A 23,536-nucleotide genomic window follows, 5' to 3' on the forward strand; every position below is an offset into this window, starting at 1 on the left:
CTGTCAATAATAAAATGTTTTTTTATCTACGAATTTTAAAGGCATATTGCGTGGATCTTTGCGAATTTTCAAAATTATTAAAAATTTTCCGACTGTTGATTACCCTAAAAACCGTTCGTGTGAATAAAGAAAAAATCGTTGAAAGTAATTGTTTTTGTCGTTCACTGATTACGTTGATGTTTAACGCGGAATATTTGGATGGCTTGAGATTCTGGTGGATGTTTGTAGTTGTTAGATCAAATCCGCGTTTGAAACATTGCAAGTTTTTACATTCAAGAGGTATATTAAAAAGTCAATTGGTTTCAGTTCTGCTGATCGAAATTCTAGCAAGTGTCAGTTCATTTGGTTTTTAGTTAATGTCAATTACAATTTCTTTAAAAATACTGTTAGTTAGAATAAAGTTAGAAAGATTTTAATAACTTGCACGATTCATGCAGAATTTTGAATCAGGTTTTCCATAAATTTCAGCTTTGTAAATTGTTTATTAAACAATAATTGGCTGCAAAAGTGATTTCTAAAGCAATACTACCCTGTTCTTTTGCCTGGATGGATATCTTGCAAGAATCATGCAAGTTTTAAACTCACTCTTTTAAATTCACCAGGACACTACAGCGCCTTCCCCCAATTCTTTTACAGATCATTGGAAAAATATTGTTAACTCATATGATTTGTTTCAGCTTTAACGAACATTGCCTAATAATGGGTGGAGTGCCATACATGTATATCCAATTATATGACGGTGGATGCAATGGAGGCAGTTTCTACTACGCCTGTCAAAAAGTATATTCTCAACTAACACCATGGGTCGACACTTCGACATTAGTAGACAATTCCACTCATTACATCAAACGACAGACTCGAACATGTGAATCATCGAGGTCAGGAAAACCTCCCGGATGTGAAGGTCCTCTTGTTCGTTTGTACACTTACATATGGGTATTGACCAAATTAGATTTCTTCCAGGCAACAGAAAATTGTTTGAACAGCCATTCAGCGAAATTCTTTGATGATTTTGATGGCGAACAGGAAACCGTTCAATTCATAGTAGAACATATGTACTATACGTCATCGTTTCATGGTTGCTGGGTAGGCTTAACTGATGAAGTTGTCGAAGGCCAGTGGATTACTGATGCAGGTCAGAATATGAACAGTTATTTCCAATTTGAACCTGGTTCACCTTCCAGTTCAGAGGGTATGGATTATTTGTCGATCAGGAGCTTCGATTTCACCCCTGGAGACCAGGTTCCGACCAATATTTTTGCAGATTCGAGAGCCAGCGTTACGCTCGGATCAATTTGTTACAGAATATCTTATGAAGCTACTGATAACCAGACAATTGAAAGTCAATAGAATAAATACACTCAAAAACGGCCTCGGAGATAAGCTCCAACATTTTCTAAGAGTTCATCAGAGTTGAATCAGAAACCATCAAAAAAACTCCCATGCGTAGTTCAGGCACTGATCAGGTCTGATACTGCTCTGTCCGAGAAACCCAAAACTTATGAGCTCCTGTCTGCACAGAAAGGTCCCAAGACTTTGGTTGTATAACCAAGTCTTGCATTCTCTTTACCAAGAAATATCATCTCTTGGTCTCTGGAAAACCTCCGAATCAGACCTGATGGACTTTTGTACATGATGCCATACATAAAACACACTATTTAATTGTCAGACACGTGTAGGATTACTAGAAAAAACCAGTGTTACTGTGTAGTTATAGGAATTTCATATTTTATCCCTGTAAGACTATTATAGTATTCGGGAAATTTAATGAACTGATGACAACCTATCTATTAAATTTCCCAATACTATAGTCTTACAGGGATCAAATATAAAATTCCTATAATTATTCAGAAACGCTGATTATTTGTTAGTAATCGTACAAGGATCTTACAATTGAATAGCGTGGCGTGTTTTGTGTACGCAATCATGTACAAAAGTCAATCAGGCCTGATTCCGAGATTCAAAAAATGTGGCCTAAACTTTTCAGGAAAGGAAAAATATAGATAATTGTCTTGAGATTAGTTTATCACGAGATTAACATTGATTAAACTTTTGCATATCGATATACAAAAGTGTAACCAGTGTTAATATCTTGATAAACTGAACCAATGAAGACAATTAATTAAAACTTCTCTTTCCTGAAGAAAAATTGAGGCCACACTTTTCGAAGATTTGCATATTTTAGTTCTTTTCACGCTTTGTATGTACTTTTTACGATCATTTCTTTTTAGTTAAAGAAATTTTTCATGAAAACGATATCATGACTGTCAATGTGATTACTCCAACATAACGGGCAGATTCAGTAGCTTTGTTACCAGGCCGAAAAAAAAACAAAGTTTAAATGCAAAGTACAGAAAAAAGAAAATTCCAAGAATTTTTCCCGAAATCAAAGATAAATAATGCGTGTGTTTGTTCCATTGAAATGGTATCTTCAAGAGTTTACTGCGCAGAAAATGAGGATGCGATAGCATATGAAAGAGTTTTGGTATGAACTTCATTAATTTAGTATTAACTGAGCAAAAATTTGAAATGATTCTTAAAACTGTATCCACTATAACAATTTTGTGAAAGAAGAACAACTTCAAGATAAGCAATGTTCAAGTTTGCAAAAATATTGTGGAAAAGCTCAATAAACAATTGTGCAATTTTTTAAGTGAGAAATTGAGACATTGAATATTCACAAATTATGGTCTTCGTGTTCTATATCTACACGTCTTTGTTTATCTCATTTTTCTTTAATTAAAACAATTACTATTAGCAGCAATAGAAGTAAATGAGTTGAGATCTTATTAGCCATGTATTGGGTATTTTAATGCTATAAGATTGAATTGTATTTCGCTCTGCCTTTCTTTCGTAAGATGTGTTCTTTCTTTCCATGAATTTATTCGGATACATTTTGGAGACGTAAGTCTAGATTTTTTTAAAACCAAACGAATTTCTCTGCAAATTTGTCTTCAAACCTTTCATCCGTTGTTTTTTTTTGTTTCACGCGGTCTATAAACGTTTTCTAAATTTGCAGCTCAACTGTCGCGTAGATTAGGTCTCAACAACGTTCGTTTTTAGGAAATAAACAGCACAATTTTTTAGCAAATCTTAAATTTTCTTCCTTATTTTTATTTTTTGTTAGTTTTTTTGTTAATTTTGATCAGAGTTGTTGTTTTACGATTTCATCAGAAAAATGTAAATTTTTGAAATGTATGTACTCTCTATGTTCTATGGCCTAGGTGTAGCTTATTCAAAAGACATAATGTGTTCTATGAAAAAATTCAGTGCTCTGGCTTTAATTCTCTGACAAAACTCCGACCTTACAGTCATTTTTGTTTATAATAATTTTTTTGCCAAATATACTGTCATCGCTTTTTGTTACACTATGTGAGAAAAATAAATTGTGTATTCTAATAGGTAATTTGCGTTTCAAGACTTCACTGATGTTGTTGAAGCAAATCACTACAAATCAGGGAGTAATATTTTCTGGCTTCTTTTTAATGCAACAGAAACACGGAAAAAAAAACTATGCGAGAAAGAACAAAAAAATTCCCTGTACAAAGGCAATTGTTTTCTTTTCAACTTCAGAATTAGCTTTTGAGAATTGTAAAAAAAGTGTTTCCCATTATAGACCCCCACCCCATGAAAATATAGCCCCCCATTATCATATAATTACCATTTTTGGCGGGCTATAATGGAAAAGAGCCAAAAAAGGAGGCTGATGTTGGTCAAAGACAGGCAATAACGTTTCTATTTGGAACTCAAGATGCTGCTTCACGTTCCTCTATTTTGAATGTACAGGAAATGTGCGCGTTCTAATTAATTCTACTCTCCGGAGGTTGAGGTGGATGTTCCTAAAAGCCATGTCAGTTTAACAAGGACGGGTGAACAGCTGGCCTCACCCCTGTCGCTGTACACCTGCAAGATGAAAACCGGAGAGCGCGGATTATAATTTCCGGAGGGCGACAGCCGGAGGGAGCGGATTATAATTTCCAGAGGGAGCGAGATCATAGCAAAAGGAAAGTGAAATTGACAACAAACTCCCAACTTAAACTGAACTTGAACTAAATTAAATACCATTTTAAACTAATTCATGCATTTATTGAGCATGCATTTCAACTTTCAATTTTGGTTTTATTTTAACTTTTTTCCGCGCGTTTTAAGAGATAGAGAGAGAGAGAGAGATAATTGCGGCGTGTAAACAAACTGCTCAGATAGAGGAGATGCGGTAATTATAGCTGCTCGGATTGAAAGCATGCGGTAATTTGCTATGATCAGATGAAAGGTAGAAAATAAATGCAGACTGCTCAGACGGATGAGTCATTTTAAATTTTACAGCCAGACTGTAAAAAGTAAAATATGGTATGAACAGATTCATGCTCAGCGCAAAAATCCAGCATGTTTTTTCATGATTCAGCTTTAAAGTGCAAGGACAGATAGCTCCGGGTGGTCAGATTTACCCAAAACACTTACCGTTGAGCAAGCATGTATAGACCTGGGTGGAAGTTTCAACACTAAAAATTGCTAAAAATATTAAGAATTGCTGAGAATGAGGTGAAAGAATTGCCGTTTGTAATAATTGATGGTCCTACAGAATTGTTCACGCAAATGTTATCCGTGAAGTGGAATGAGTCTAATCTAAACTGCGATGAAAGCAGTGAATAGTTATATGATTTCTGGTTTGTAAGCTGCAGTTTGTAAGATTTGGGGTTCTCAAAAAATTGTGTTTTTTGCGAAGTAGATTGAATCTAATTCAGTTTCACGTGAAATATCATTGTAGTAATTTACAGATGGAGCAGTGGAGGAAAATGCGGTTGAAATGCAAGAGGTGATAGGTTTGAATTCATGTGCGTTTTTTGTACGAATTCCGATATTCCGATGAAGGCTGTGAAAATAAACGATAAAAACTGCAAACTTATAAATATTTACCTCGAAAACCGCAAATCCTATAAAGCTTCAACAATTTCACCCCATTCATCGCTAAAAGATGCGGGCTCTCTGCGGTGGAAAATACTCTTTTTCACCGCTATTCACAACGATTCGTACATTAATTTTTCGACAAATTCTCGACCCGAGAAAATGAGATCATCTTTTGATCAAACCATCACTGTTGTGCCGGTTGTAATCCGTAATCCCACGACAGTCAGCAAGGCGTCAGTTAGAACAAAATTAAGCCTAAAATTTGATTAATAGCAGAAAAAAGCCCCAAATACTAGCTAAGAGTTTTGACGACAATTAGTAGTATTGCACTTACACATATTAGGGCCGAGGAAAAGAATGATAGAATTTGTGAAGTGGGTCTCAATTATTTACAAAATAAATTCGCTCCAAAAACATATACTTATTGAAATGTTTTATGAAGATTGAAAAACTCAACATTTTGGACAACTATTGCTATTTTTTGTTAATACGGGTGGCAAATTCCCGGAGTTTTCACTTCCGTTTTCCAAAGTAATCAAATAAGTTTTTCACAGAGGACATCGCTGACCTTAAGTGAAAATACGAGTCGGGGTTTTTTCACTGTTAAGCAAAAAAAGGCCGCACAAAAACTCAATTTCAAATTCCTTTTTCTGTTCATATTAAAATCTTAATGCATTTTGAGACTATAAATCAAAATTCAAATTTTTGCACGATGCTCAAACATGATACTTGAAAAACAGGGAAATTTGTTAAATATTGGGCTTTTGCAGACGAAACCGGTACTTATCAGGCAAAATTAGAGCAAAACAGTTGAAGACCAGTTAAAGTACTGGTTTAAGAAGAGTTTTCGTTTGTTTTCAGGTTGTTATGGAACTGACTTCATTTTTTCAGGTATTGTAATGGCCGCCGTATTTCAAAACGTTAATTTTCAAGAAATACTTATTTACCAGTTTAGATAATAGCAACGATAGTAATCGGCGTCGCCAATGTGGCCCTCAAGTTCAGTCATTTGAATTGAACTTTAACAAATTGAACTCATATAGGTGAGCTAATTAGGGAAAGTTTGCTGTAGAAATGTAGTAGAACAAGTGTAGGTATACTATCCAGTCAAAACTAGGAGTCGGTTTATTTGTGTAGGAAGTTCACAGCTTGCGGATTCCTACTTTGTGGATCCAGTACAAGTTAACCCCTCATTCTTACATCCTTTGGTCTGTGAAGGGGGTAAAGTGATGTAAGAGTTCGAGGGTAATGGAGAAATTACACCCGAACTTTCACATCATTTTACCCCCTTGACAGACCAAAAAGATGTAAGAGTGGGGGGTTAATTTGTTTTTTACCCGCTCACTTTTACACCCTTTTATTCCCGTTGGAAACCTAATGCAGCCCAAAAAGACGTAAGAGTTGTGAGCTGCATTTTCCTAAAAGAATCCTCCCCTTGTAGCCCCACTCTTACAACATTTTGGGCGGAAACCTTCGACCCGTGGAGATCTAGCAGCGAGACGGATCCAGCAGCGAGACAGACCCAGCAGCGAGACGGATCCAGCAGTTAAGAAGATTGAGCAAAAAAATTCTTTAGCTCCAAAAACTAATTTAAGAAAATGTCTAATAAGTCATCATGAAGCATGATAGTTTCAGTAATCGAAATTATTTCAACTATTATGCTTACTGCTTATTTCGCAAGCCTAGCTTATTACCAATTTTTTACTGGACAATTCTATTTTACTCTGGTATGAGCTCTGATCAGGGAGTGAACAGAGTGAATCAGTTCTCGCCAGTCTCTGCTAAAGTTTTAAATTCAATGCTGTTTTGACTCTCTACAGCCTTGGAAACTTTCGTCTGAATTTACAATTTTCATGTTAAAAAGTGAAGATCAGAATATTTTTACAGAGCGAAAACACAGGCTCGCAATAACTGAATTCGAAGCAAATAAAATTACCCTTTAATCTAAATTAGTTCATCAAGCCATCACAAGCATTGTCTGTTATAAAAACATGACAAGTGAGGTTTTGAAAATCTGATGAACACACTGCTTTCTTATGTACAGTTTTAAAATCAATTCAACCGTAACTATTTGAAAAAAGTCAAAATTATTAATTGAATTTATTTTTAAGATTAATGGGGATTTGCCAACCTGCTAAAAGATGATTTTTAAAAAGAGGAAGTTTGAGCCCAATTTATAATAATACTTTCTCGATTTGACTACCATTAATAAATCTTGGCAACCATATCCAAGCCATATATGATGACCAAGAAAACAAAGATGGCTTACAAGATTTCCTGCATGCCATACAAGAGCAATAGAGACCAAAAATGTACTGTTTGTGATGCACCCTGTCTATTTTGTTCGTATATACCAACCCCTCCATGGAGCCGCTGAAACGCGAAAAAAAAATTGTATAGAAAACTTGGAAACTATAGTAAGATCATGCAACGAAAATTTTGTATGGAGTGTATGGAACCATATATGGCTCTTGGATATGGTTGCCAAGAAAGGTCAACCCTTGTTAGTACAATCTCAGTGGATTGTGATAATCATGGTTATATAACAGAGTCAAATATGCGACCTTCTTACATTTTTTTAACCTGCAACTTGGGTTAGTACGAAAATGTATTATCATTACTCCTTGTAACTTGGGTCTCCAACATTTTAGGCAAAAGAACAATGGCTTGAAATAATAATGGAAGCAAGGGGTGAAAGTAGAGCGAGCTGGAGTTTAACTAATTGAGCATCTACTCTTCAAGTCTGGTCTTTGTATTACTAGTTTTCGGTTCAGTTTCTGCTTTTCCAAACAATTTCAGTAGTGCAGTAGTGGGTTTCAAGTTAGAGTAACCAGGCTTGGGTGCTGTTCATTGGTAAGGGTTTCCCATTTGTCGCATTTTCGGCTTCTTCGAATTTTGATAATCTCTCGCACATTGGCCAGAATCAAAAGAATCTAAAGCAGAAATTCAAATTCCAAAATCATGGTGACACTAGTTTGATCACTTGGAGATTAAATTAATAAATAACAAGTCCGAGGTCACCCGACAAAAAATTTAGAAGTATGGCTGATAGCCCCGAAACGTATCGTGAATGCAAGATAATGTTCAGTACTACAGTTATATAGCAAGCAGCAATCAATCAAATAGTTTTAAAGCGTAATACATTATTTAATTAGGTTGAAATGTAGTTATAGGCAGTTTTGAGACAATCAAAGAGATTTCGTTTCACTTTGCAGCATTTTTCTTTAAAAGCAGCTTTCAAATGAGTTTTTCAGTTAAGTGCATTTATTTTGATTTTATTAGATTTTGGCGCCCACGGGCTCCGACCACAGCATAAATTGTTTAATTGAGTTGAATAAAACCCAAAAACCATATGCGTTGAAGAACAAAAGCTGGAAAAAGTTATCAAAAATATGATGGTGGAAAAAAAATTGAGCTGAAAGCAGAAACGAACAGCTGAACTTCTTTTTTTCGCAACTTTTTCGTCACTGAACCATGATCCTGTAAACCCATATAATACATTTTTTAAACGAGCTCTCAACAAGTACACATTCATAGTTTCGATTTGAAATTGCAATCTATTCATTCTTCTACATGTAGAAAATTAAAATGCAAGGCAAAATGCAAGGTGAAAATGATCAGAAAACACCACATGGAAAAAACCAAACGCACTGGAAAATAAAAGGAACAATGAATAAAATGTATAAAGTTCAATGAAGCGCAGAAGACATGTGAGTAGCAGCAGAAACTGTTAGGCAGGCAGACGCAGAACTCAAAGAGAAGAGAGTAGGTTTTTTGAGGAAAAGGAGACAAAAAGAAATAGTTCAAGTACTCTGAGAATTTGGTACTTATTATAATTCAGTTTTCCTTAGTTTGATTTTATCAGTTTTGGCAAACAATTAAATTTTAAAGATCGTTGTGCACTTAGTTCCCGAACCAGCCAAGCACTACTTCAGCAGAAAGAGTGAATTTTATAAGGTTAAGCATGACGAGCTTTTAAATTTTGTTTGACTGACACCCAACAATGTGTAAAGTCTGCCAAATGCTATTGTAACTTTTGAACCGTACAATACATGATCTCACAAGAACCAAAGATCTCACAAGGTCCCAGTTAAGAATCTGATTTGCATCAAAAATTTTACACACCTAAATGTGGAAACCAATTCATTCTAACCAGGTTGAGGCCCGGACCCAAATTGAGCTATCATCAGACTTTCCACAGTGAAATGGCCTCTGATCGGACTCTCCAGACCAAAATTACCTCTGATCAGACTTGCCAGACCAAATTAACTCCTGATCAGACGGTACCCAGACTATGGTCCAGACTATAGTGCGCGTATGATCGGACTCAATTTCAGACCATTTTCCAGACTATAAACAGACTATGATCAGACCTTTCAAAACAAAGTGACCTCTGATCAGACCTTCCAGATTTAAGTGACCTTTTGATCAGAGGCTATACTTAAACACCCACGAGATTTTAAGTATCGTTATAACATATGCATTTCATAAAACCAATGACTCATGCATAAAATTCAATGAAGTCAATTCAAAATCAGATTGAAAACTTTGCGTGCCATTGCTTAAGTTTGCCGGCTCCATAGATGAAGTTTGACAGTCATTTAAAACAAACGTATGAACCAACAGTTGCCATTCCCTTTTATAAAGGGACTGACCACTATTTAGCGGTGGATTCTTTGATCCTGGTCGTTCTGAAAGGAGGCAAGGGGTCGCAAATGAGTCTCTGGTCAGAACAGATATCTCTTTTTGGTTCGTGGGAGAGTCATAGCCACCTAACTCCTATGAGAACGTTGTAATTGATATGCTATAGCATATCAATTACAACGTTCCAATATATTGATTACATGAATCTTAAACTGCAAATCAAAATTTATGTAAACATGACCCTGATAAACATCAAAACAACTTGCAATAACCCAATAAATCATCGAGGAATAAGGATCTACTCTGATAAATCAATGCCAACTTTTTTGGTTCTTCATTATTCTTGTGAAAGATTTCCAAAAGAATGTTAAATCTTGAAAGTATTTATCAAAAGCCTTCGAGAGTAAAGGTTAGATTTATAATGTAACGGAACTTTTTAGCTATTTTTTGAATTAAACTAAGTGCAATAACAACAAAAACTAGGTTAAAGATTTTTCAGTGTACATTTTCCGGAGATGATTAGTTTTTCAATAGGATAAAAATCCTCACACGACTGTAATCATTCACACTGATGTTCCCCTCTCGCCATTTATCACTCTTTTCAATACTTTTTAAGTCCCAGTGCTGCTACTTTTAATCACTCGGAAAGAGTTTTAGTAACCATTTTTATGACTAGGCAAGTTAGGTGCTTCTTGGTGTGGTGTAGTAATACTTCCAACTTACTTAAAAACCCTCTATTTTAACACATCTTTCAGTCACAAGTCACACTGGGAAAAATGAGACAATTGAAAAACCCAAATGACTTTGATGAAATAAAAGCAAGATGAATTTCAAACTTAGCATAAGTTATTTCAACGAAATTTTGTTGTCTTGCCGCAAAACAAGTCATACGTAATATTACTATTTGCCTAAAAATTAAAGTTTTAAAAAAGCGTCTTAGATATCACCTGTATTGCAGTGTCGTGCCTTCATGATCACATTCAAAACGTATCAAAAGAGTGGCGGAAAAAAGTACAAGTACGTTTTGCTTATAAACGAGCTAAAGAATCTCGTGTAAAGAACGAGCAAAATCATGTCTCAATATTGTCTGCACGCATTTGACCAATAAGCCAAAGCATGACCTGGATTGTGATCAGTATCAAGTGTCATATACTGCATGAAAGTATTGTTTGAGAGCTGCGCCAATCCGAGCAATGAATGATATATGGTGAAAATAAGAGCAGTGAAAAGAAATTGAAAATAGTTGAGAGTTGAAAGTCGGAATGAATTAATCTTGCTTGAACACTCTGCTTTTAGCCTACAAACGAACCTAAGAAAAGGGAAAAGGAATAGATATATCACTAAAAGTAACGATCGACCGGTTCTATGATAGAAGCTTGGCAAACCTGGAGAAACAGAGAAAGTGTGCAGAGGGTGAGTTGAATAATGTTGTAGCCCTTCGGGTATCCTTCGTGAGGTTTCATATCATACAAGACAATCAGAACGATCGACAGACTCCACAGAGCGACAGCAGCCACACTCATCACAATCTCAAACACCTTGCATCCAATTGACTTGATTCCAAGCCCTCTTTCCAACATGTTCAATAGACCAAGGAACACAGAGAAGGACAGGCAAGTCCAGGCTAAAATTCAGCAAAAACTTCCCATTAAGTCGAAGGACCTTTTAAATAGTTAATTAATAAACGATGCGACCAAAACAAAGTAAACGGAGGAAGTTTTAAATTCCTATTCCGCTCAAAAAGTGGATTGGAGGTGGAAGTTGAAAGAGAGAAATCAAAACAAATCAAGACAATAGTTTTCCTATTTCTAGCTAACGGATGCTACGCTGATTGTTCGAAATTGCCAGGTTACCCTTCCTGTTTGTAAACAAACTTTGGTCAAAATGACAAACAAAAACTTAAGATACAACCAATTAAGTTTTGTGAATTTTTGTATAGTATACACTCAAAAACTTTCCCGTGTGAAATAACCACACAACACAAATTGTTGCGTGTATAGGTTATACATCTCGAAAAATTTTACATGAGAAAATTCTTTTCGTGTGATAATGTTGAGATAACTTTAATGCGTAGTTGATTTTTGTTACAATTGTTTCATTCAACGAAAATTTAAATAAATTAATTTAATAAAATCACTAATGGTCAAAAGAATCTTCTTTAGCTCCACAGAATGCATCTAAACGCATATAAAAAAGTGTTTTACAGTGTTCGATATGTCAACAAAGGAAGGATTAAACTGAAAACTGTTTTCTATTAAACAATAGTTCAGAGAAAAATTTTCTATGTCTCAAAATGCACAATCGAGCGCAACAGCACTCCAAGCTAAATTGGAAATGACGAAAACAGATAAACAAACTAAAAAACTCAGCAAAAACTAATTAGAACTTAAGAGGTGCATAAAAATGTATACGTAGTGCAGCAAATTTAAATAGTGATTTAATCATTTTGCGAATGGAACAAATAATCTGTCAACTGTACTTTTTTAGCTATACTATGCTTTTAACCGTGTTTTTAAAGAAAGATGTCACTCTAAAACTAAGATTTCTTGTAGAGGGGGCCATGCAAAAATTATCATTTGCAGTTTGTTCCTTGCTAATAAAACAGTCAACTAACAACAAAAAACGCAAACTAAAAGACAAGAGTTCTTCATCGTAAATGTTTCTTTTCCTCAAACAACTGATGTAACTGTTATTTTTTATAGTTCAACAAAAATTTGGGTGTCTGAAAATTCTTGAACAAGAATTTTTGGTATTCAAGAAACCAAGGAGTTTCGATAATTAGTTTTCTCCCAACTTCCTCTTCAAGATCACTTGAAAATTTATGGGTTTACACATATTTGTTTTTTGAGGAAAATGACAGTGAAAAAACTTATTAATACTTTTTACTGATAAATACTGGTTAATAATAACATTAATAAAAATTTGTTTCATAAAGAGTTTAGTTCATGGCTGTTTGGCTATCGCCGAAGAGAGATTTCTTAGTTTTCATGTTAAAACTTTTACAACCCCAGAAGTACGTGTTATTTTTTACATTGTAAGGTGCTATATAATAACACATGCATTATATTTGGGAGCAAAAAAAACACTGATACTTTAGCATGTGGCACCTTTCTCCGAAAATATTGTGTAAACAGTTTGCTATCTACAGTGCATTTAATAATGTCGAGAAATGTAAAAATGATTGTTTCAACTGTTGCAAATAACAAAAATTTGAACAATTTAAGTAATCAAAAGCACTGTTAGTCAAAACATTGAAAAATCGAGGAAAATTTCCAGCAAACTAAGCGTCGAAACTCTATTTGCAACAGCAAAAGAGTGAAACATTACAACTGATTTTCACATTTTTTGGCGAACAATCTAATTATTTGGATTGCTCGCCAGAAGGAGCAATTGTACTAATTATTTGCTATTCAGTATTCAGCGATAGATGACTGTAAATTCTTCCATATTAAAATCATTCTAATTGTTCCGACCCTCTTGAGGGGGGAGGAACTATATACTCAAATGGGTTTTTTTTGTTCCGTGAATTTTCGCCGATCGATATATTCATCGTAGAGAGTTGAGACTGGTATCATCAGAAAACTCGTCCAGCGTAGAATATGAAATTAAAAAGATTTTTCTAATTTTTTGTTTTCTACAGGGAGTTATCGAGGTTTAAACTTGTGAGAAAATTAGTGAATTCACATTGTTTTTATTCACATTTTCCGGAATTTTTGCCTAAATTTTCGCCAATTTTGCTAAAATAGTGTCGTTGATTTTATTTTTAAAGACAAACAAGCAATGTTGAATGTTTTCATTAAATTTTTGTGGTCAAAAATTCTGGATAAATATTTCAAAATTCAGCCTTTTTCATCAAAAACAGCGCGAAATAAGCTACTTTAGTCCACTTTGATTAGAAAAGCTGGCAGTAAACTCCCAAGCAACAACCACACAACCTTTGTAGACTCAAAAGAGGGCTACTCCTGCTTCAGTGTCCGCTGCGAAGGCTCTGTAATTAAAACTTCGCCATTTTTTGCAAACTTTACTCATTGATTATCAAAAATGCTGATTTTATTTTTAAGTTTTCAACTAACAATTTATCTATATCTACAACACTCGAAATATCAATTGTCCTAGCACACAAAAGGCATTAGCAGGGCTAGTTTTGGGCCAATCTTGGATTGTTACAATCCAAAAAGAAATCGGATTGTAATCAGTCGGTCTTTTTTGAAAAAAAAGACCTTTTTAAATAATAAAGAACAGAACACATCAAATCATAGCTCAGGAGTGATAGGTCCAATTAGCTTCCTAAGCAGCTCCAAGTTTATTTTTTACTTGAATGGTCCTGTTTGGACTTTTAGAAAAAAATGATTTTTAAATAAGTAAGTGCTTAATTAACTTTTTCTCTATTTTTTTCTTAATTTGTTCTAGTTCTAGCTTAGTGTCAGCAAAGAAAGAAAGCTTCTTCATTCTACTGATTTAAAATTCAGTCTCGGTTGCGGTTTTAAGCCTGAAGTTATTGTTTTCTGGCTTTGATTATACTAGACTTCAGATTTTTTTTTGATTTTAGATATTTGCCAATTTTTCACGTTTTCTAGTTTTGTCACATTATCACATTCTTGACAGTTCTCATATCACATTATTAGCGTTCCAAATAAGGCAAAATTGAACATATTAAAATCTTGAATGATATACATTATCGTTTTAACGGCCTCGACACCTCTTTCTTGAAGAAATTAATTGATTTTTTTAATTTTGTCTTTAACTGTCATTTTCACTTTGTCGTTTCGATCCTATGAAACTTCGTGTATAGTGATAGGTTTCATTGGTTTTTCATGGACTAATAGATGAGCCGATGTTCTTTTTCCAAAACTAAAAAAAAATTTTAACTTCGCAATTTTGTTCTTTTTATTTATCTTTTTGTTACCTAATCTTGTTAGTTAATAACAGGTCTAATATGACATTATGGGTGTCAAGGGAAGGTGTCAAAAGGGATTGCTGTCCTAAAATCTATTCGTTATGACTTTACTGGCTTCGACACAGGTTTTTCATAAAAAAAGTAAATTAATTTGATTTTTTTTTCATATTTGAAGTTCTTATTGAAGACGCAAGAAATATTCAGGATAACATCAGATCTCGAGGGCTTCTTTCGGATGACTAAATGACCCTATTTAAATAGTTCTTTTGTAATTAATGTCTTTCATGACTTTGGACGCAATTTTATTTCGAAAAAAAAATCAAAAGTATTACTTACTTTTGCCCTTCGCTTTTTTGTCTACTTGTTACCTAGTCTCACTAATGAATTGCCACATACTACATTGCCTCTTTTTGAAGAAGGCGCAATTTAATATATTTTGAGGGCCAAAATATGGCTTGACGGTTTTGACAGCGTTTTCCGGCAAGTTTCAATTGACTTTTTGTTTGTTGTTCTTTTTGTTATTCTTTTAGCTGCTTAAAAAGATAAATAAGGAATGGTCCTAATGCCCTTCTATAGAAGCATTGGTTATCGTAAACCTTAGGGATATTTTACTTGATTTCTAACAGTTTTCTTTACTTTGAGTTTAATTGTTTCAAAAAAAATAAGCGAATTTTTTAACTTTACTGTTTTTGTTCTTTTTTGTCTATTTGTTGCCAAACCTTTTTATGGACTGGTCCCATATATTTTCTGGTAATTTATAAGTTATTTTGTTGAGTTTTTGCTTGATTTGACGCTACTTTGACTGTGTTATTAAATTTCGTTTTTTAAAACGGACATAAATTTTTTGATGTAATTAATGTTTGTTGTTGTTGTTGTTGTTGTTGTTTGATTTCGCTCTTCATCTTGACTCGCTTTCTTAATATTGGCATATCTCGGCAATCTGAAGCATCAATTTTTACTCCACTGAGTTGTTTGGTTTGGAGGCTATCGTATTGTTCATACACAACTTTGTTGAAAATTACTTGTGCATTTTTTGGGTTTTTTGGGATTCCCAAAATATAATTTTTGGGTTTTTCTATCTGGTCCTCATTTGGTAGACCTTTATGCCAAAATTGTGGATGGGCGGGGTCGGAACCTTATGTGCCATCGCACATTACCGAGCCGCCTTGTTGGCATTAGAACTTACAATGTCTTCGCCTCAAAAATCCGCAAATTATTGCAATAGTCCTTTAAATCTATTGGTGGGGGCACTGTCTCGAACCGATGAGTTTGATAGAGACGAATAGACAACCGCAAATTCCATTTTACTTTTTATGCAAAAAAAGTAAATTCCAAAAATGTTCCTGTCGCATTTATTTGTTTATTTTATTTTTAGTCATTAATTATTTGACTTCACCTGTTGCCTTCAAAGCTCTATCACCGTAGACAGTTTTGTCGAAGTGATGGAATCTGGTGTTGTATCGGTTGCCACTTTGGTAGTCATATTCCATGACATACGGATTGTAATGTAGATAATTCCAGGAATATTTGACATCCCACCAGATTCGATAATGAAATATGCCCCGAATCACAACAATGGCCACAGCCAGCAGAATGGCCAGGAACATGCAGCTAACTCTCCAATTGAAGATGAGAGTGGTAGCAACAGAGCGAAGAGTGGATTTAGTTGGCACCGCCATCTTTAAGAATGCCAGCTTACATTTACAAACGGTTCTAAAACAAAAAATTGTTCTTTGTTTTTGTTTTATGTTAGAAGCTTCAACATTGTGTTAGAGGAGAAAATAACCTACTGTAAATTGGGCAGTAGGTTAGCTTGACATGAAGCTCCAATTGTTTAATTTGTCAATTGTTTTCGAATTTTTCTCTTTAACTGAGATGGAATATGCTTAATGTATCGCAAAAACAGAATTCCTTTTACTCAAAATTTTTCTACGCATTATAGCTATATTTTTTTTACTCAACGTTTCATTTCATGTTAATTGCTGATTAATCCCAAAAAGTTCCCACAAAAATAATCCCCCCAAAAAATTCCCACAAAGATCCCCCCAAATAGCACCAAGTTTTTATTTTAATTGTGCACTCAAAAATCAGTTCGACTGCTAAGCGGTTGAATTTGGATTCATTGAAGCCATGCTGCTGTAGTATGCAGGTTGCAGTAGTATACTGCGCCCTAGCAACTACATAAGTTGGTTCTTATGGAATAATTTAAGCAATGTTTTACTCCCAAACCTGCGTTAAGGGCAATGAGTTTCATTTATAAGTGCTTTTAGAACTTATTTAAATATCGTTTTTCTTTGAATTGTTCATCACTTTTTTTTTTGGGGGGGGGGGGGGGGTAACAAGGTGTGCAGTTATATCGTTTTCCGCCCGTTTTTAACCATTTTCAGCAGTTTTAAGCCAAATTACGCCCCTAAATATCCCAAATCACCGAATTTCTTAAATTTTCAGATAAACTAAAATTTTTGAAAAACAAACATTACCTAGCTTGGGGTCAAAAACGAAGAAACCTTTATAGTTTTGTACAATGCCTATATAATTGTTGCTTTCACTTTAAAAAAACGTGTCGGCGTTTTTGTACCCCTTATGGTCACTTGTTGCCAATTGAGTGTTTACGGACCCTTATCGTTTTATAGGAGATTTCAGACTTAAGCAAATGGAAATTTTATTGACTATTTTTGACGTATTCCGGACATTTTCGGAGCTAAAAATCAGATTTGTGCCAGACTGGCGAGTAAAATATAAGAAATCGCCCCAGTCTCGCAGGTGAGAAATCAGAATTGGCCAAGGATGCCCTTTGTAAATTCAGAATTGACCCCAGTATGGCGAGTAGGGAATCAAAATCTGAAAAAATCTAAAAAAAAAACAGTTTGGACGCACGTCTGACAGGTAAAAAATTGACATGAGTCAGCGCATGAATCAGTATTGAAGGAGAACTGCATTTGAACGTTCCCAGTACAGATTTGTTTTTGGAGATCGGTACGGGTAGTTCAAGGACTAAAATGTCTATATCATGGGAAATTGATTCCTTAAACGTAGACAGATAACCAACCTTTTTTGGTATGGTTGTATTTTTTATGTTTGGTTTTTATAGATGAATTGCGTCATTATAGGATTCATAGGTTTTATGAGTCACTCCAACATATTTGCCCTGACATATATTAGATCGGATTATATATTGATTGTTTCAGAGTCCTTGGACAAATTCAGCAATTACTTGAGACGATTGAAAAATACATGTGGTTTATTTGGAAACACAGGAACAAAACTATTATTATACCGTTTTGGAAGATGGTTAGTGTTTAAATTTTAAGCGTTTTACCGTGCATAACTCTAAGTGCGTTGAAGTACTGGGCCACTATCAATGTAATTGCTCATCTTTATTGAGTTATGCACTGATTCATATCTGTTTTTTCACTTCTCAGACGTGCGTTCATCCTGCTTTTTCAATGGTGTGACTGGGGTCAAATCTGATTTTTTGCATGTCAGATTTGCTTCGATTCCAATTTTTAGCTCGTCCAAGCAACTACATAAGTAAGTTCCTATGGAATTAATTAAGCGATGTTTTCATCCGAAACCTTTGTTAAGGGCAAAGAGTTTCATTTATAAGTGCTTTTAGAACTTAATTTACATATCGTTTTTCTTTGAATTTTTCATCACTTTGGGGGGGGTAAGAAAGTGTGAAGTTATATCGTTTTTCGCCCGTTTTCAACCATTTTCAGCAGTTTTAAGCCAGATAACGCCCCTAAATATCCCAAATCACCGAATTTCTGAAATTTTCCGACAAACCAATTTTTTTTAAAAAAAACATAATCTTGCTTGGGGTCAAAAACGAAGAAGCCTTTATATTTTGATACGATGCCTATACAATTGTTGCTTTCACTTTAAAAAAAATGTGTCGGCGTTTTTGTACCCCGTATGGTCACTTGTTGCAAATTGAGTGTTTACGGACCCTTATCGTTTTATAGGAGATTTCAGACTTAAGCAAATGGAAAATTTTTGACTTTTTTCGACGTATTCCAGACCTTTTCTGAAAAAAAAAACAGATTTGTGCCGGTCTGGCGAGTAAAATATCAGATATTGCCCCAGTGTGGCATCTGAAAAATCAGAATTGGCCAAGTATGCACTTTTTTTTCAGAATTCGGTCCAATCTGGCGAGTAGGGATTCATTCAGATTCTAAAAAAATCTAAAAATAACAGTTTGGACACACGTTTGACAGGTAAAAAAATGACACGAGTCAGCGCAAGAATCAATATTGACGGAGAACTGCATTTGAACAGTCCCAGTACAGATTTGTTTTTGGAGATCGGTACGCGTAGTTCAAGGACTAAAATGTCTATATCATGGGAGATTGATTCCTTAAACGTAGACAGATAACCAACCTTTTTTGGTATGGTTGTATTTTTTATGTTTGCTTTTTATAGATGAATTGCGTCACTATAGGATTTATAGGTTTTATGAGTCACTCCAACATATTTGCCCTGACATATTTGCCCTGATCGGATTATATATTGATTGTTTCAGAGTCCTTGGACAAATTCAGAAATTACTTGAGACGATTGAAAAATACATGTGGTTTATTTGGAAAGACAGGAACAAAACTATTAATATACCGTTTTGGAAGATGGTTAGTGTGTAAATTTTAAGCGTTTTACCGTGCCTAACTCTAAGTGCGTTGAAGTACTGGGCCACTATCAATGTAATTGCTCATCTTTATTGAGTTATGCACTGATTCATATCTGTTTTTTCACTTCTCAGACGTGCGTTCATCCTGCTTTTTCAATGGTGTGACTGGGGTCAAATCTGATTTTTTGCATGTCAGATTTGCTTCGATTCCAATTTTTAGCTCGTCCAAGCAACTACATAAGTAAGTTCCTATGGAATTAATTAAGCGATGTTTTCATCCGAAACCTTTGTTAAGGGCAAAGAGTTTCATTTATAAGTGCTTTTAGAACTTAATTTACATATCGTTTTTCTTTGAATTTTTCATCACTTTGGGGGGGGGGGGGTAAGAAAGTGTGAAGTTATATCGTTTTTCGCCCGTTTTCAACCATTTTCAGCAGTTTTAAGCCAGATAACGCCCCTAAATATCCCAAATCACCGAATTTCTGAAATTTTCCGACAAACCAATTTTTTTTAAAAAAAACATAATCTTGCTTGGGGTCAAAAACGAAGAAGCCTTTATATTTTGATACGATGCCTATACAATTGTTGCTTTCACTTTAAAAAAAATGTGTCGGCGTTTTTGTACCCCGTATGGTCACTTGTTGCAAATTGAGTGTTTACGGACCCTTATCGTTTTATAGGAGATTTCAGACTTAAGCAAATGGAAAATTTTTGACTTTTTTCGACGTATTCCAGACCTTTTCTGAAAAAAAAAACAGATTTGTGCCGGTCTGGCGAGTAAAATATCAGATATTGCCCCAGTGTGGCATCTGAAAAATCAGAATTGGCCAAGTATGCACTTTTTTTTCAGAATTCGGTCCAATCTGGCGAGTAGGGATTCATTCAGATTCTAAAAAAATCTAAAAATAACAGTTTGGACACACGTTTGACAGGTAAAAAAATGACACGAGTCAGCGCAAGAATCAATATTGACGGAGAACTGCATTTGAACAGTCCCAGTACAGATTTGTTTTTGGAGATCGGTACGCGTAGTTCAAGGACTAAAATGTCTATATCATGGGAGATTGATTCCTTAAACGTAGACAGATAACCAACCTTTTTTGGTATGGTTGTATTTTTTATGTTTGCTTTTTATAGATGAATTGCGTCACTATAGGATTTATAGGTTTTATGAGTCACTCCAACATATTTGCCCTGACATATTTGCCCTGATCGGATTATATATTGATTGTTTCAGAGTCCTTGGACAAATTCAGAAATTACTTGAGACGATTGAAAAATACATGTGGTTTATTTGGAAAGACAGGAACAAAACTATTAATATACCGTTTTGGAAGATGGTTAGTGTGTAAATTTTAAGCGTTTTACCGTGCCTAACTCTATGTGCGTTGAAGTACTGGGCCACTATCAATGTAATTGCTCATCTTTATTGAGTTATGCACTGATTCATATCTGTTTTTTCACTTCTCAGACGTGCGTTCATCCTGCTTTTCCAATGGTGAAACTGGGGTCAAATCTGATTTTTTGCTTGTCAGATTTGCCGCGATTCCAATTTTTAACTCGCCGGACTTGCGCCACTTCTGAATTTCTACTTGCCGGAATTGTGCCACTTCTGTTTTTTTACTGGCTAGACTTGCGACAATTCTGATTTTCTTACATTTGCAGACTGGCATTAATTATAATTTTTTGCTCACAAAAACGCCAAAAAACAGCAGGAAAACGTCCAAAAGCTAACTTACTGTTTGGTATGACCCGGCATCATTTTATAGCACTCCGGGAAAGTGACCAAAAATTAAATGTGGAAATCGTGGTACGTTACAAAAGTTTCATGAATTTAAAGTTTTCACTGGAAGTTTATTGAAAATTTAGTTTTAACTTGGGAATCAACTTGCCAAGTGGAAATGAGTCTTATATGACTAAAACAGGTGATATTGCAATGATCCAATACTGATTTTTCAGAAAGTCTTGCAGTTATGCGTTTCCAGTACTGAATCGTTCTTGAACTTTGGTACGGATAGGCATGAGACAGAGCAAAAATCGTCTCTAAGATCTCAATTTAAAAATGTCTATGAACGAGATAATATGAGTAGCGGGACATTTTTTTGAGCGTTCAAAAGTCAGATGTGAGGTTTTTTGGTTTTGAGCGTTCTCAGCGCAAGCCTTTCAGGCCCAGATCTGTACTTCATATTGTATGCTAGATAGAGCATTTTGCAAAAAATATAAAAAAATCATGAAATCTGAGATTACGCGACAAACTACAATTTCTGGCGTCTGGAGTCTTTCAAAGTAAAATGACAAGAATCTGACATTAAATTATACCCTTGGTATTCATCGACAGCTTCCTCAGCGTTTTGACGGAGCTCCATAACCTCATTCGTCAGTTCTTCAACATCTGATTGATTTTTTGCGTTATCAATCTGAGCTCTGACGCAGTTTTCCAACTCATCAAGATCAGCATCAATTCCAAGTTTAAAACTTTTGATGTCAAAATTGGGATTTTTATCAGCGAGGGCATTATTGAGGCGACCAGTTTTCTGCTTTATTTTAGCCACCAACAATAGTTTTTGACCACTCTGTGCCATTTTGAGGCAATTTTGAATCGCAGTTATTTTCTATATGCAAATCAATAACTTGTGAGCTTTAAAGAACAAATAAATCTGCAAAAATGAAGGCTGGTACAAGTTAATACATAAAAATTACAAAACTTTCAGTTGTTAAATTGAAAATCCGATGAATGCAGCTACAGTATTTAAATGCCTCAAGCACATGTTATGGATGAACAAACCACTACATTGAGCGATAATGTCGCCAGAGCAAAAATAAACACGACTGGCTTTAAAACAACAAAACTAAAAACCACGAGTTCAACAAAACGCGGTGGGCTGTTGAATAAAATGCTGCTAAAAATAGAATTAAAAAGTGGCGTTTACTACCTTTTCTAATCTCACCGAGAAATTTTAACGTAAGCTTATTTGATGATTCTATTCTTTTTGCATCTATAAAAAATGTTGCAAAATGTATACAATGTTTATAGAGAACACATGTGCATGAAAAAAGTGGTAAACAAATGCAGAAACCAAAACAAGGAGACTCGGTAACGCGCGATTGCAAATAAAGTGCCGAACCCGCGCATCCACCTTTTCGGCATAACTATCTACCAAATGAGGAACATATAGAAAACCCCCAAAATCAAAATTTTTCAAAAAAAAGGCCTATGGACCAAAAAATTGCCTCCAAAGCAAACAACTCAGTGCGGTAAAACATGCCGCATTAGATTGATTAGATCTGATAAGAAAGCTAGTCAAGACGAACAGCAAAATCAAACAACAACAATTTTTAATTACATCCAAAATTTATGTCCATTTAAAAAAAATAACAAGTCAAAATAGCGTCAGATAAAACTGAATCTAAACAAAATTTATTGTACTTCATTAGAATGATAACAATTAGACAAAACACAAAAAAACAGCAACGTTAAGAAATGCGCTTATATTTTTAAAAACAATTTATTTCAAAGTAATGAAAAACATTGGATGTCAAAAAAAACATCAGTGAGATTCAAAATTATCTATATTTCTATAGGTGGGCATTAAGATCTGTCATTTTTCAATTTATTGTACGATCACATGAAGAAGAACAAGTTTTAGGCGCCCGGTTGGTTAAACTAGTCGGCATGGCTCCACATAGTTGAAAAAGTGGCCAAAGCCATGGTGCCAATGAACAAAATTGAGTCTGAGCAAGCCACCAGTACTGTGCCACAGAAACTAAACTAGACAAACTAATCGACTGACCTATCCCAAGAATGACTTAATGAACATGTGTTCCCACTCACCCATACCGGAGTCGACTATTTCAGACCCTTTGAAACAATTTCTTTTAACGCTCATTGAAGCGATGGTGCTGCCTCTTCACTTGTCTAACAACGAGAGCAGTACACATCAAAGTTGCACAGTCATTGAAGACGAGTCATGTCTAGCTGAAGTGACAAGATTCAGTGCAAGGCGTGGCTACTCGAGCGCCATCATCGGTGACAACGGAACAATTTTTGTTGGAGCAGCCAACAAACTGAGAGCATTCTTGACACAGAGGGACAAAGCTAAGGTTGAGAGTGAATTTGCTAAAAAAAAGAACGTTTGGAAATTCTATCCAATTGGAGATCCCCACTTTGGTGGAATCTGCAAAAAAATAGTTCAAAGTTGCAAGAAGGATATGAATGTAATCCTGGACAACGGCAGCTTCGTTGACAAGAGGCTCAGCACCACAAGGTGTATTGTAGAGCAAACGCTCAACGCAACACCCCTGACAGCAGTAAGTGACGACCATGAAGGTTTGACAGCACTCACGCCAAAGCTTTCCTTAGTAGGACATGAGAACGCGAGTGCACAATTTATGCCATCCAGTGAACGCTACGATGATCTAAGAAAATCTTTCAAAATGTTCAAGAATATGCCGACGTAATCTGGAAA

The 23,536-nt window shown here is 35.1% G+C and overlaps 1 protein-coding gene across 1 annotated transcript; it reads right to left on the reverse strand.

Moving 5' to 3' along the window:
* Positions 1 to 7,568: 7,568 nt before the first annotated feature.
* LOC142340895 (uncharacterized) lies at positions 7,569 to 21,794 on the reverse strand. Its single transcript, XM_075391666.1, has 4 exons — positions 21,390 to 21,794; positions 15,843 to 16,159; positions 10,935 to 11,173; positions 7,569 to 7,838 (listed from the first exon to the last, which is right to left on the reverse strand). The coding sequence occupies exons 1-4, from the start codon at positions 21,650 to 21,652 to the stop codon at positions 7,722 to 7,724; spliced, it is 936 nt and encodes a 311-aa protein (XP_075247781.1). The 5' UTR covers positions 21,653 to 21,794; the 3' UTR covers positions 7,569 to 7,721.
* Positions 21,795 to 23,536: the final 1,742 nt, after the last annotated feature.

Source organism: Convolutriloba macropyga, chromosome 6 (assembly GCF_964194025.1).
Source record: "Convolutriloba macropyga chromosome 6, txConMacr16.3, whole genome shotgun sequence".
NCBI lineage: Eukaryota > Metazoa > Xenacoelomorpha > Acoela > Convolutidae > Convolutriloba > Convolutriloba macropyga.

Coding starts and splice junctions, on each gene's coding strand:
- LOC142340895 (XM_075391666.1), bottom strand. CDS start 21,652: ATGGCACAGAGTGGTCAAAAACTATTGTTGGTGGCTAAAATAAAGCAG. Junction 16,160..21,389: donor GCTGTCGATGAATACCAAGG/GTATAATTTAAT, acceptor TTTTTGTTTTAG/AACCGTTTGTAAATGTAAGC. Junction 11,174..15,842: donor TAGAGCTTTGAAGGCAACAG/GTGAAGTCAAAT, acceptor GCTGAATTTTAG/CCTGGACTTGCCTGTCCTTC.